Genomic DNA, 16,189 nt, shown 5'->3' on the forward strand with positions numbered 1-16,189 from the left:
GACCATTCATATGTGGGGTTGCTTCTCATCCAAGGGAGTGGGCTCACTCACAATTTTTCCCAAAAACACAGCCATGAATAAAGAATGGTACCAAAACACCCTCCAACAGCAACTTCTTCCAACAATCCAACAACAGTTTGGTGAAGAACAATGCATTTTCCAGCACGATGGAGCACCGTGCCATAAGGCAAAAGTGATAACTAAGTGGCTCGGGGACCAAAACGTTGACATTTTGGGTCCATGGCCTGGAAACTCCCCAGATCTTAATCACATTAAGAACTTGTGGTCAATCCTCAAGAGGTGGGTGGACAAACAAAAACCCACTAATTCTGACAAACTCCAAGAAGTGATTATGAAAGAATGGGTTGCTATCAGTCAGGAATTGGCCCAGAGGTTGATTGAGAGCATGCCCAGTCGAATTGCAGAGGACCTGAAAAAGAAAGGCCAACACTGCAAATACTGACTCTTTGCATAAATGTCATGTAATTGTCGATAAAAGCCTTTGAAACGTATGAAGTGCGTGTAATTATATTTTACTACATCACAGAAACAACTGAAACAAAGATCTAAAAGCAGTTTAGCAGCAAACTTTGTGAAAACTAATATTTGCGTCATTCTCAAAACTTTTGGCCACGACTGTATAGCGCCCATTATAGTCTACGAGATGCCATCTGTGTTCCACTGATTGTTGCTAGAAGATGCTCTTAAAATTAATTTTCAGCTCAAAAGAGTACATGGAATACGGATGACACGCGGACAGAAATAAATAAATAAATAAATAAATGGACATAGACCAAACACTGATGCTTCATGGACATCATCACAGATGAACCACTGACCATCTTGTCACTGATGTCATCACAGGGAAACGGAGGGGTGAATGAGGCCTAAATAAGGATGGACTGAAGGAGAACAGTCATTACTCCAGAGTACCCCATAAACATGTTTGTTTCAATGGGGAGAAGGGAATAACCAGCTGCTTCCAGACAAGTCTTGCAATGGATTATCTGCTATAAGAATAATGACTGGCATGATGAAATCAAACATGTCCTAGCCTTTTTTCCCAAGAGATCCTTTGTCGGGGCAAAGTCAGGACAACCCCATCGACATAAGATGGCTGGCTAATTCCCCTGAAATCATACAGTTTGAGTTCTGTCTAATGCGAATAGGCAAACCCTAGCAAGCAAAGGGTGTGTGTATATCTGTATGTTCTTTAAGTAATGAAAGGTGGGCCTCCATAATGTCCAAAATGGTTGCTTATGACCAAGTCAGTCATTAAAGGGGTTGTTGGGGCTTTTAATATTGATGACCTATCATCAGCCTTCTCCCTTCCTGCAATGCTGATGCTACTTTGCCATAGACAGCAACAGTGAACGGGAAGAGAGAAGGAAGACGGCACGTCCACACTATAGGTGGAGAGAAAGAAGACGGCACGTCCACACTATAGGTGGAGAGAAAGAAGACGGCACGTCCACACTATAGGTGGGGGTGCCGGGTGTCGGTCCCCCGCCGATCTGATATTGATGACCCTTCCTGATGATAGCAGTAAATATAAATAGAAGCAGCACTATGCGGTCCTTCTTCGATATGAAAATAATGCAGCAGCCTTACAGTCGACCCTTGATCCAACAGGCCATATAATAAATGTAGAAAAAGAATGGCACCGGCAGAATCTCACATCATCCGATCTTTTATTGCGACCTCAAGACAAGTAAAAACAGCAACGTTTCAGCTGAAACTCAGCCTTTGTCAAGCCTAATGACATCAACATTGTTACACATATATACACCCCACATATAAAAACACACCCCTTCCAATCACCAATGCTGATCACTGTTCCACCTCATCTACCAATCACTATTGGTCATATAATCACCTAATAGGTTATTACCTTACACCTGCTTGTAAACATAGGAATGCAATGTTGGTTTATAGACATAGAATGGCGATGTTGGTCAAGTCGGCGTTGTCGTATGTGAAGTGCGCAGCCGCGCGCAGTTACACTTGCTTGATAAGATGCGTCAAACCGTGTCCATGGTAACTGACGGCGCTCATTTATGGGGGAGACAGTGGAAGTATTGCTGCCATTCTTAGACAAGAATGGCAAATTCTGCATAAAGGATTGCCTAATGTTATTGAATTTACAGCCCCCCCCAATGATGGCTTACAAGAGAAGCCCAAATTTACGGGACAAAATTGTAAAAGCAGACATAGGGGGTAAAGATATAGAGAGACAGAAGAGGTTGGCACCAGTGAGGAGTGGCAATTTCCCTTGCCTTTCATGCTGCAACTGCAGTTGCATCATGAAAGGCGACGGTTTTGCGCACCCTTACAGCGGTAAGCTGTTTAAAATTACTAGGACACTATACATGTAGATCCACTGATGTGGTATACATGATACAGTGTCCGTGCAGTTTGATTTACGTGGGGGAGACCACGATGTAGTTGAGAGAGAGAATTAATAAACATAAAAGTACAATAAGGAAAGGTGCATTAGATAAACCAGTTGCAAGACATTTCATTGCACATAACCATTCCATAAACCAATTAAGATTTTGTGCTATTGATAGTGTAGGATATCTGAGACGGGGTGGAGATAGAAAGAGAATCCTGAGAAGAAAGGAACTAAAATGGATTCACACCCTTAGGTCCCTTCAACCATTTGGCCTTAATATAGAATTCAACGTCACTTCCATTGACTAAGTCGGGTAGCTAATATGTCCTCTAGGTATTGGGACATCTTGTTTTTATTATGCTATATGTAAAATAGTCCTGGGTGATCCATCCCTTACTCCTGAGGGTAGCCAATGGCCTCTAAATTCACTGATGTGTCATTATTTCACTAATAGGTGAATCATATTATGTATCTCCAATATATGGTAGATGTTTAATTATGTATTTTTTTTACCCGTCATAATTTGATTTGCTCATTGATGGATGCATTTTAGACTGTATGGCTACGCCAAATATGCGATTTCTTTGTTCATGTTTAACGGAGTTGTCCCATGTGATTGCTCAATAGTTTGATCTAAACAAGTTTGTTTCATTTCCACAGATGCGTCACCCGTTACCATGGCACTGATGAGGCTGCGCTACAATGACGCCGCACGTGAGTGTTCGCGTGATATTATCATCGGACGTATGAGGATGCGTCTTGATGACGTCTGCGGACATGACAAGTGATCACGTACGTCATGTGGTTTTCGAGACAGCCGGTTGGCTGCATGAATGAGCGCCGTCAGTTACCATGGACACGGTTTGACGCATCTTATCAAGCAAGTTTAACTGCGCGCGGCTGCGCACTTCACATGGGACAACGCCGACTTGACCAACATCGCCATTCTATGTCTATAAACCAACATTGCATTCCTATGTTTACAAGCAGGTGTAAGGTAATAACCTATTAGGTGATTATATGACCAATAGTGATTGGTAGAGGAGGTGGAACAGTGATCAGCATTGGTGATTGGAAGGGGTGTGTTTTTATATGTGGGGTGTATATATGTGTAACAATGTGGATGTCATTAGGCTTGACAAAGGCTGAGTTTCAGCCGAAACGTTACTGTTTTTACTTGTCTTGAGGTCGCAATAAAAGATTGGATGATGTGAGATGCTGCCGGTGCCATTCTTTTTCTACCTTCCTGATGATAGGTCATCAATATTAAAAGTCCGGACAACCCCTTTAACATTTGTAGCAGCCAGAAAGAGGCTAATCAGTCATGCAATGGTTCATTTATATGAACAATGCCACCATCAATATGCCAGACTATAATGGCAGGTTAGGGGACTACTTAAAAAAACCTAAAAACACTATAGGGGGGCTTACACAAATGACCATACAGGGTATCTGCCCCCCACCCCCACCCCCCACCAGATCAGATTTTTTGTATTTAATTTCTAAATCATGGTTGGCTGAAATTGTCAAAATAGCCAATTTCAACCAACTTTATCTACTGACTATGGATAGCATAAAATAGGAAACCTGTCACATCGGTGTCTGATCTGTGGACAGCAGGTTATAGTGCAGAAAGACCTCAACTCTTCTTTTGTAGGAAACAATTTGGTATATTTGATTCATTTAAAAATCGCTGCTCTTTGTACACTTAGGAGTCCGGTGAGCAGTCCTATGAATGATTGACAGCCTTCCTTGTATAACTTTATATACAGAGCGCTTTCAATCAGTGATTAAAACCACCCACGGGACTCCTAAGCATAAAAAGAGCAGAGAGACATTTTAATGAATAAATTAAGTGTTGCTGAATCTTTTCTCACAAAGCTGTATACCAATCTGCTCAGTTCCTCCTGCTCTGTACGTTAAACTCTGCATGTTAAACACGACAGGTTCCCTTTAAGATGGGCACAACTGGGGACAAATGGCTGCTCTATAACAAGTCAGACACTGTTCAAAAATAAATCACATCACAACAATCATTCACAGCTACAAGCCGTTTTTGTTTTTGCTTTTTGTTGGGAGAGTGAGGGTGGGCGGTAGGATCTCCTTTAATATAACCGTGATTGAAACCCAGAAATACTGCCTCAAAACGTACCTTAAGATCATCTGGCTGTTAGGCATTACTGACAAATCCAAAAAGAATATCCTCTTGTGGAGTAACTCAAGGATTTGAAGTAAGGATGAACAAATCAATTGCCAGTACCAAAAATTTTGAATTCTAGCAGACCAGGTTTTTAGTCATTTTGAGTCAGAGAGAGAAAAAGAGAGTCTAGTATGCTACTTTGGGTTTCTGGCCAATATATATGCGTTGTCTTGGGGTACGCCATAATTACAGAGAGTGCTTAGTATGCATAGTACTTATGCAGAGTATTATAAGCCAGACAACACTCCTCTGTGTTTCTGGGAAAGATATTCAAATTAGCTTTCATATATTTTTCCCAGAAACCAAGAGGAGTGGTGAATAGCTTATGATACTCCTCATGCATATCACTCACTCTCCCTCTCAAAAATTCTGTGAATCGCACCTGAAATGAATTTCAACATATTCGCTCATCTCTAATTTAATGGTGTGTTCATGATTAGAAAAACATGGCTGCTTTTTTTTTTAAAGCCTATTCAATAGATGTGTGTGGTACTGCAGCTCAGAGAATAGTAAAGTAAAATGGTACTTACTTGTAAACATGGCGTGGAAATAAGGGCTACATGATGCCAGCACCACTTTGTGGCCCTTAATTTCCTTGGTCCCCACATGCAGCACAATGTCACACAGGAGCCCCCGTTGGCGCATTCGGTTCATGCAGACAAAGGCATCGTGGTAGTGCCGCTTTGAGTTGTGGGAGATGCTGTGGCCTTCCCGGGTCAGAAGCTGCACCGTCCCTTCCATGGCTGGGGACTGGTCTCCTGATTTCTCCTTCACTGGCTTCACACGTTGAAGCTGTACAGTTAAAAAAAATTATATATAGACATTTGTATATATAGTGGTTACCAGCATATAGATACATGTATACGTTAACATCAGAGTCTACGGGGACTTGACAGCAGGCAGGTACTCCATTCTGCGTGTTTTTCCCATGCAGTGTGCATGAGTATACATACTTAGGGGCAGCCCATGTGGCTACTATAGGGGCCTAGCAAGGTTTACCTATGGCCAAGACAACCTGTACAGACCCTACAAGGATAGCAAACCTGGAGGTGGGAAATCAAACCAAGAATCTTGGAGATGTGGTAGAGAGGCAAAGTGTCATGTCCAAATGTCTTAGGTGGCTAGAGGAGTGTCGGTATTAACCAGCAATGGAGTTGGTCCCAATGTGAATCTTTGTTATAGGGTTCGGTTTCCTCTTTCTATTCCCCTGACATCACAGTGACGGGAAGACCACACAGTGTGGCTGGCAGCATGCGACCAAGCTACTGTACACCTGTCCATGGTAGCCAATGGCTGCGTGTGGATGTGGCTTGCTCAGTCATATACTCGTACCCTAATAGTGTGTTCATATTCATTTCTCAATAATGGTTTAACTTGCATCAAAAAAATACTAAAATTACAAAATCAAAAGTGGTGATTTGTTTCACCTCATATCAAAAGGTGCACGCCACTCTTGAAATGTGACTTTTTAAAATATAAAACTTGATTATTGGCCTATTTCTCTTGATTTGCGACATCTTAATGACAATAGCAGTAAAATGTGATTTTTTTAAACCGAAATGCTCCATTTCAGCCAACCCCTGCCAGACTGCACTTGCGACTTTGAAACATATTTGCGACTTTTGAAGCATATATGCGACATTTCCAGGGGTAAATTGCGACTTGTCTCAGGCTTGGGATGTTTTTGTTATTGTTTTGTTTTTGTTAAATGTCAATTTACTGACAAAACACTGGGGGGGATTTATCAAATTGGTGTAATGTAGAACTGGCTTAATTGCCTATAGCAACCAATCAGATTCCACCTTTTATTTCCTAAAGAAGCTGTGAAAAATGAAAGGAGGAATCTGATTGGTTGCTATGGGCAACTAAGCCAGTTCTGCTTTACACCAGCTTGATAAATCTCCCCCACTTTTGTTTAGTTCATTTATATTGGATAAAAATAAATGCATCCTGTTTGAACACTCAACTATCACTTGTTCCCACAACGAATTGATTTTTCTTTTTACAAATGCGACTTTTTATACAAAACACCACCACATAAGCGAGCTTAATAGTACTCAACAATTTGAGCCATTTCTGCCGATAAGAGCATGATAAATAAGGCATAATATGCGCCAATTTTATAGCGCCGCCCACTGACATTTATAACTAATTTCTGGCTTGATGCATGCTTTACAGTGAAAATAGTTTATATATTTGGCGTAAATCAAAACGCCATTCTTTTTAGCGCATTCTATGCCATAATTCTGCCGCAACATGCTTCGTAAATGTCCCATATAGTTGAAAAAAAAAAAAAACAAGAGGAAACATATTCAAGTATATATATTATATTTAACAATCTTTGAAAAACCTCCCTACTATCAATAGGATAAAAACGAACTTTTATCGATATACATTAAAATATTATAAATTACACCCCTATAAAAAAATAAGATGGCAGTTTCTAAGCGCAAATAGTCAATACAGGATCTCTATAAATGGGACCAAAACCTAAGAGTGCATTTGGTCCTTCGCACTCACGATTTGTTGAGATACCAGTAGCGGTGATGGTGGTGGTGGTCTTTTTCCTATGTTTAGTCGGGAATACCCTATCTTATGCCTAGATGTCCCTTAAAGCTACCCCTGCTTACAGGCTGAGCACCCGCCCCGACAGAGGTGACCCCCACCTCTCAGTGGCTAAACCCCTACTGGATCCTGTATTGTCCCTTTGCTAGTCTCTTACATATATAAAAATTTGTTTCTGTCTGTTCTTTATGCGCGACAAAATTACTAGACCGATCTTCACCAAATTTGGCACACAGGTACATCAGGTGTCCGGGAAGGTTTTAGACCATACCGTTCCTGAGATATTCCCAAAAAATGACCCACATTAGCCAATACAAGCCTGCAAGTCTCTCTCTTCAAATCCCAACTGCCATAAACACAGTTTTACTCCAGGTTTCCATAACAACCCAGCCATTTTTCTTTACTGCTTAAAGGGACGGGCACAGTGGAGGTCACTGTTTTTAAAGGGGCGGTCACTGTGAAAGTCACAGTTAGTAAAGGGGCGGCCACTGTGAAAGTCACAGTTAAAGGGGCGGTTACTACTGTGAAAGTTACAGTTAAAAGGGGCGGTTACTACTATATTGTTTTATTTACATATCGTATTATACAGACTGTAGGGTAATCTGATACCAAAGCACCTAGATCTATAGGCCAGGACGGGTGAGCCACTACATATATACATATAAAGCTTAGTTATACAGCTATCCTGTTAGCACAGCAGGGCCAGAGAGCAACTGATGTAGCAAAGAGGAGTTTGCCTGCCACAGTAATGCCAAAGCCTGCTGAAAACCAAGACAAAGCCTGTAAACTTTTGAGAAGAGTTTATTCAAGTAAAGCGGTTTTCAACTACAAACAAGGTCTGGACTCAATTTATTCTTCATCCCCTACTACTACTACCCTTTTTTCTGCACTTCCAGGCGGCCACGCCTGGGGTTCCAGCGTATCCAGGTAAGAGCAACACCATTAAGGGACATTATAGGTCACCTTATACCACTCTGGCATTCCTACACCTGGGTACCAACATCTACCACATCACTAAAAGGGGCCCTGTGCCCTTGTTTCTTCACTGCAACTGGCGTCACAACAAAGTATGTATATAAAGAAACCCCCCAGTAGTGCGCCCGAACCTAGTTGCCGCATTGTGGGGGTCATTGTTAAATGGGCGGGCACTGTAGAGGTCACTGTTAAAGAGGCGTTCACTTTGGATGTTACTGTTAAGGGGGCAGGCCACTGTGGAGGTCACTGTTAAGGGGGCAGGGGCCACTATTAAAGGGGCAACTGCTGTGGAGGTCACTGTTAAGACAGCAGGATACTGTTAGGTCACTGTTAAGGCAGCAGGGTGCTGTGAGGTCACTGTCAAACACCTGATTGTTGGGGTGCCGGGAGTATAGGTCATCAATATCACGAAACCGGACAATCCCTTAAAATTATCAGTAAAAAGAAGTTCTTCAATTGTAAAAAAAAAAAAAAGGCTAAATAAAATAGTTTCCAACAGTTTCTGGTCTGACAACCAAAATACCAGGCGTCACAGCCACGGGAGTTGTCATCCAAAATTTCACCTAGAATTTCTCCCCAAAAGAGGAAGACTCTGTGACAGATTCATTTGCTTATATTAAGGGGAAATCCTCTAGTGATGGCTTAATTACTGGTGAATTAACACCTACATGGGTACTACTACTCAACCAGACTAAGGGCTCATTCAGACGACCGTATGAATGTGTCCTCATCTCTTCTGCAATTTCGCGGAACGGGTGCGGACCCATTCATTTTAATGAGGTGCAAAAGATGCGGAAAGCAAACCGTGTGTTGTCCGCATCTGTAGTTCCGTTCTGCGCCCCCCCTTCCCCAAAAGATAGAGCATGTCCTATTCTTGTCCACAATTGCTGACAAGAATCGGCTTTTCTCTCATAGTGTCGGCCATGTGCGGTCAGCAAATCGCAGAATACACACGGGCTGGTGTGCAACTTGCGGACCACAAAAGGCTACGGTCGTCTGAATGAACCCTGATACAGCAAGGGGATTACTAGATCTTCTACAGGGCGCAGTTATGGGGGTCCAGAGGTAGCTGTCGAACCAAGTCCTGGTGCCTGTGGGGGCCTAAAGGCACTTCTGCCACATAAGCCAATACCAGTATTATAAATGCCATGACACCGGATTTGTCAATGGGGTCCAGGAGCTTCACGTTAGGACGCTTTCACAGTCAGTCTTTGGTCAGTGTTTGATCAGTGATTTTCATGAGGCACAAATCGACTAATCTTTCCATTATACCTGTTCATAATGAAAAATATAGGCAACTCAAAATTAAAACAAGCTGTTCAGTATGGTCAGCCAAGCATGCCAGTAATGTCTCATTCACACGTCAGTGTTTTGGTCAATTATGCCTCATTTACACATCAGTGTTAGGTCAGTGATTTCCATCAGTGATTTTGAGCCAAAACCAGGCTTGGAGCCTCCACAGACATAAGGTATAAGGGAAAGATCTGAACCTGTGTTTAGAGCCGCGCCTGGTTTTGGCTCAAAATCACTGATTGAAATCACTGACCTAACACTGACGTGTAAATGAGGCATAATTGTGTGTTCCTTCCTATATTAGATAATGAGAATGAGAAAATCTGTGTGTAGTCTTATCCCCACCTGAACCAAACACTACTGTATGCAGTTCCCTATAAACTATACCAGATTAGTATCCGTCACTGCCAATTACCCCCGACTGACTCACAGCGGCGAGATCATAAATGCAGGACTTGGGTTTTTAATGAGATTCTTACAATATGTGTATGCATGGTGCACCCAGTACAGATCTGAACGTGCACAAACTGCGTAGGTTCCAACTGCGAGCACATGTAAATCAAGGTGTATGTGATGGAAAAGATGCTGTACTGAAATAACCCCTTCCAGGTGTGGCTTCAGAATATATCAGTCAACAGTTATTGTGAAGTTTCCTCCATTAGCACATATTTTGGCTTGGGTGGACCACTAATAGTGCACGCTCACAGTAGTAACAGGCATATGATCCCTCTACACTGCCTGAACATCGGGCAGATCATCGCTAACAAGCATTCATACAGAGGCTCGTTAGGGATAATCTGTCTGTGTAAAGGTGCTGCCGATTACCCGATGAACAAACTAAACACTCGTTAATCGATTAACAGAATCGTTTATGTGGTCACCTAAATCATACATGTCCGGCCGCAGATTGTGCCGTATACACAACGTCTGCTGCTGGCCAACAATGATTCTGTAAGGGGATAAGCGATGGCATTAGTGATCGCTCCTCATACTGTGGAGGAGATCGCTGCATGTAAATGTAGAGGTCTCCTCCACTGAGGTGGCCTATGGCAATATGAACGGACGCACCGCTGAGCCTAAATAAACATTGAAAGTGGCTAGGTTTTTTGTTCTTCTGATCAGATGGAGTCTTGGGAGCTGGACATCACAGCTTTCATCACAAACATATTGCTGGTCAAGTGCAGTAGCTGCCTCCGTAAAATATATTAAAGGGAATGCAACATCGAAAGATATAGATATTTCATCTATATATATAAAAATAAAAAATTAAAAAATACTAGCCACTCACTAAGCCTAATAATATGCAGACACTTCCTGTTCTGTACAGATCACTTCTCAGCAGTCATCTCATTGTCACAGACAGGACTATAATGACAGATATATATACACACACACACATACATGATCCACCATTGACAATACACAATGTCACAGCTTATCTACTCCCCAGCTCTGCACAATGACCCGACTCTGCACAGGTCACAGAGCAAATCTAGAAGCTCTCCCATAGCCAATGAACATTTCCTGTCCATTGTGTATACAACAAAAGCATAGCTCTAAATGCTCTAATAGCAGCTCAGACAGGATGGCTGCCCCCATAGTCTTGCACAGATAATAGAATTTTTAAAAATCTACAGAAAATAAAACAGATTAGAAAAACAAAATGTCACAGATTTTAACAGGTAGAAATATAGGTGATACAATCACTTATACAGAGCAAGGCAACTGAAGAAATTCCAATGAATTTTTTCACATACAGTATTATTAACAACCTATATTTGAAGATTCTATGTAATTTTTACACCACTGGAAAATTCCAAAAGAATAGCTATAAGGAGTTAAATGGGTTGTTCACTCTTGCGGACCTTTTATACAGACCCTCTAGTGTGCCCGGACCTGCAGTGGTAATCATACTTACCCGATTCCAACCTTCTGGCTCGATTGCTGCCCGGAAGTTCTGTAGGTTTCGGGTCTCCGTTTTAACAGGAGTCTTGTGAACGAAGCAGCCAATGACTGGCTGCAACGGTGATGTATCATTCATGTGTCAGGTCACTGGGTCACACCACGAATGGGTGCACTGACTGCAGCGGGCATGTGGATGGCAATGGATGTTGACATGGGGAGACCACAGACCTGGAGAGTCTGCAGACAGTGATGGAACTAGAACCCAGTGGCTGGGATCAGGTAAGTATGATTGGCACCGCTGGCCCAGCCATACTGGGGAGGTTTATAGAAAAGGTCCCCATAGGTGAACAACCCTTTTAAAATAAAAAGCCTATTTTACAATATGGCAGTGCTAGAGGGTGTTTCTTAACAAGTGGGAGGCACATATGCAAACTGTTGTAATTCCTACACCGTTCACCTGATTTGGATGTAAATACCCTCAAATTAAAGCTGACAGTCTGCAGTTAAAGCACATCTTGTTTGTTTCATTTCAAATCCATTGTGGTGGTGTATAGATCCAAAAAAGTTAGAATTGTGTTGATGTCCCAATATTTATGGACCTGACTGTATGTAGCAATAAAAGTTCCAAGAGCCTTACTTTACATACAGATGCTTCAAACTGTTTTGTCTGGCATCCCTGTTGTCAGATTCCCCTGACAACACTGTTGTCTTCCCTCTTACAGGACTGTTGATTGGGTTTTGTTGAAGTATTCACTATGCCTGCTAGGTGAAGGTGTGCACCATTTGTACGTATAATCGACTTTGAAAAGGACCAAATAGTGGGACTTTCAGAAGCTCGATGGCTCATCTGTCGAATGTCAAAGAGTTGGATGAGAAGTTTCTGTAGTCTATCAGTGGTCAACAGTAGTCAGAGGCAGGAGTGGACTGGCCATAGACCTTACAGGGAATTTTCCCAGTGGGCCATTGCTCCACAGGGCCACCTGAGCCTTTTTTACTGCCGCTGGCCAGCTATATGCTACTGGGGGGGAACTATAGGGTTCATTTTTAGAGGAAGTCCAGGCAGCATGCTAAAGGGTGGGCTGGCTTGGGGTTGTGGCCCACATCCCACCTCCCAAACCTCCCTCTCCAGATCCATATTAGAGACAATTGGAATAGGAGGAGAAGGACAAAAAGTGGCACCACAGAAGGACAGCTTTTGGGGAGGTATTTTGTGCTGCACTATGGCATTTGGTTATGTGCGATGGAATTCTGTGCTGCACTATGGTATTACTGACCCAGCCAAATTGTATTGGTCCCATCTTCTTGTGTTGCCCCACCTTCTGTCACTTTGGACCCACCTACGACATTGGGGCCACTTTTAGTTTTTTTTTTGCAGGGCCACTTTAAGGACTAAGTTCCCAGTCCACCGTTGGTCAGAGGAGTCACTCACACATGTAGAGATGGCTCTAGACACTTAAGAAATGCAGATACAAACCAACATTGCCATATAAGAAAAGCTGCTGTACCAAAGGACAGCCTTGGCATCACAAACCAACCGGCCGTAAGAAACCATCTACTTCAAGCTGGACTGCATTCATTCGCTCCACTAGCTCATCTGTCACTGACATCTCATCATTGTCAAGAGCACCTGCACTGGTGCAGCAAGAGAGCCCATTGGAGTCATGAATGGCAAACAGTAATGTTCCGTGATGAGAGCTGGATCTGCCTTAGTACTAATAATGGCTGTATCAAAGTTCACAGGAGGGCAGTAGAACACCTACTGCCATTATGCATAGTGCAGAAACACAAAGGACCAACACCGGTTGTCCGTGTTTTGAGCGCCAACGGCTACCATGGCTGTTTGCGACTGGTGTTTATGGAGGGAAGTTTGACCAGCCTTCTATAAGTCCAAAACATCATGGAATCAGTCCTACTGCTCAAACTAAGGGGTTCACCACCTTAGTTGTGTGATCATTGAAAAATCACCACTTGCAGTTTATACTTTGTCATTCTCATCAAAATTGCAGCTCTTCTAGGTGTTCTTTTTACATTTTCCGGTAGTGTATATAAGAGGTATTTCAATTTTCAATGGTATATTACTGCCAAAATGGAAAAGGAAAAGTGAAAAAAACTAAAAAGTTTTCTATAAATAGAGTTAAAAATAAAATAAAAAAATACACCCCTTGCTGATGTAAATGTCTCTTTAAGGGTAAGTGCTATGCTATAATAATTAGTAGGATGCTTTATACTACCGGAGTTCTCTGCCTTTCTTTACAGCATTTCCCCCCACACACAATTATCCACAGAAAACAACTGCTGAGGAACCCATAGTTCATTAGTCATACTGGATAAACGTGGCTCCAGAACTGATGACTAAATGCATTCTGTAAAGATGTAAATAACTTTGTATGGGAGCATACATAAAAAATTAAATAAAATGAAAACAGGAGGTGAATGTCACCCTGCAGCCTTCACCGATTCATCACTGAAAGTTCTGTGCCCTCCACTGCTATGGCATCCTGCTCTGTACACCTACATGCTGCTGATTAGTGCTGGTAAAAATAGATGCTCTTGAAGAAGCAATTTCTACACATTCGTAATTACATATGGAAGCCATGACTAGTCTCTGCCTCCAAAGGAGCAGGCTCCTAGAGGATCACGACTAAACAGCAGAATGCTTCAACCAAACATTCATTTTTAAATCAGCAGTCAAATTTATAGCGGGGCCAAACACAAGAGAAGTCTTCAGGGTACGCGGGGTCAGCGACACATGAGGTTTGTGGACCTTTTATCTTCCAGAAATGTATACACTGGATACAATGGTAATAAATTAAATAATAAAGGCCTATGCGCCATATGAATATGAAGATTAAATAGAGGGTATGGCTATAGCATGCCAAAAGGATCCTCGACTAGCGCACATTGAGGATGCGGGAACAACAGGAAGACCTCTCATTGACTCTAAACTTTGGTGAGATGAGAGACTTAAGTTTGCAACACTGTAGGAACAAAGCAGACCTAAAAGCATCAGGAAAATTTAGAACAGGCTGAGAAAGAGTTTAGAACTTTTTTGAAGAAGTAGAAGATCATGCAAAGCAATCGTAAGAATTAGAATGGGTCCAACATCCTCAGAAATGTTCGATAAATGCCTGAAGAAAAGGCCTGGCTCCCCCATATACAGATACCCTGGCTTTGCCCATGCTTCTCTCCCAGGTTGACAAGCCATTGTTAGACCCTACCAATCGATATCTGATTGGCAGTTTTCCAACACCTAGTCCCCCCACCAATCAGCTGTTCCAGAATAGCTCTAGAAGAAGGCATCTCGAACTAAACAACTCTATCTACTGTAGTGAACAGAGCTGGTTACTGCAGCACTGCTCCCATTCACATCAACGGGAGCGGTCCTGCAGTAACCAGCTCTGTCCACTACACAATGGATGGAGCTGTGTCGTTACAATGCTGGAGATACTCGGGAACAGTTGATTGCGGCGGCCTTGGTGATGGACCAATTTAAGGATACTTGTAAGTTTCTTCAGTTAATTTGTCAAGGTGGGCTTGCACCTCAGAATGAGGTATCAAAGGCTTCATCTATAACAGCAAGAAATAAAAGGCAAACAGCTTTAACCAAGGTCAATGTAAGAGTTACTGCAGATTATAGATATACAAAAAAACTACATTCATATCCACAAGTAGATGGTCACTTCCACTATCTACAGTATGTCGTCACTAGCACAGTCCCTGACATAGTCATCCAAGTAAACAGGAACTACATACAATATACAACTATGGGGAAGGGCCAACTTAATAGAATACTGGTAGTATTGAGTGTCAGATGAAGATGATGTTCTAGGCCAGGGATCAGCAACCTTCGGGACTCCAGCTGCTTTGAAACTAACTCCCAGCATGCAAACATGCTTGGCAGTTCTCACAACTCCCATAGAAGTGAATGGAGCATTCTGGGAGTTCAGAACATCTGGCACGGAGGTTGCTGATCCCTGTTCTAGGCACTCTTGGACACTAGCCAAATCTGGTTCCCACTTAATGTTTGGAGCACAAAGGTTTATAGTCTTAGCCTCTTGTGCTCCTTGTGGAAAAGAAGAAAGGTTAAGAACTCTTAAGAAAGGTTGGATTTCTCCTGAGGAACTGTAAGTAATAAGCATAGGCTGATGGAGAATTTCACATAGTCTCTAATTTTATGGGTGTGGACCCAGAGAAGGGAATCCACAGGAAGGGGGTGAACATTGTAATTTATAAGAAACACCCACAAGGACATGAAGATACAGTATTAGCTGGGTTATAGGAAAGGCTTGATACGAATGGGCTAGAAGTGAAATACTCACACTATAGAGGTATATCGCAGGGGACTATGGGTCTAGTGAATGCCAAAATAAAGGCTAAGAAGTAAAGAGGATAAATACTTTAGAAAATTCATTTTTATATACCATATTTAGGACTTCTGAGGCAATAGAGGGGATCTTTATCTCTTGGTCAGAGTGGATGGTGGTTACAAGGAGTGTTTCCATTCTAGAGGACCTGCCTTGTCCTACATTACACAGACAATCCACTTGGGTTATCCAGCTTTCTAATTTTTCTGGCCTATCCTCACGACAAGCCACCAGTATGAAATCTGTGGGAGTCTAACTCTTGGCACCTCTGCCAGTTGCATGTTTGAAACAGTCACAACGCTTGTGTGAACACTACAAACTGTTTACATCACTTTGTATCATGTTCATACTCAGAAAGCCATATTTTTCATAGCAGCGTAGCAGAGTATTGCAGTCTTGTCCCATTTAAGTATCTCCGGTGGTGCCACTGCAGGAAAACTCGATGGAGCAGACGATTGTTGGAAAGGAAGAGTTCATTCCTGACAAGCGCCT

At 42.3% G+C, this 16,189-nt stretch overlaps 1 protein-coding gene across 6 annotated transcripts in view; it reads right to left on the reverse strand.

Moving 5' to 3' along the window:
- KLHL17 (kelch like family member 17) overlaps nt 1-16,189 on the reverse strand; it is a 99,872-nt gene that overhangs the window by 48,168 nt on the left and 35,515 nt on the right. For all 6 annotated transcript variants that reach the window (XR_005778111.1, XR_005778110.1, XM_040427137.1 and 3 more), the window contains one exon: nt 5,126-5,387. Coding sequence is in view for 4 of the 6 variants with exons in the window: in XM_040427137.1 (XP_040283071.1) it covers nt 5,126-5,387 (262 nt within the window). In the remaining 2 variants the exon portion in view is untranslated. The remainder of the gene's footprint in view (nt 1-5,125; nt 5,388-16,189) is intronic.

The sequence above is a fragment of the Bufo bufo genome, chromosome 1 (assembly GCF_905171765.1).
Source record: "Bufo bufo chromosome 1, aBufBuf1.1, whole genome shotgun sequence".
In the NCBI taxonomy this organism is placed as follows: domain Eukaryota; kingdom Metazoa; phylum Chordata; class Amphibia; order Anura; family Bufonidae; genus Bufo; species Bufo bufo.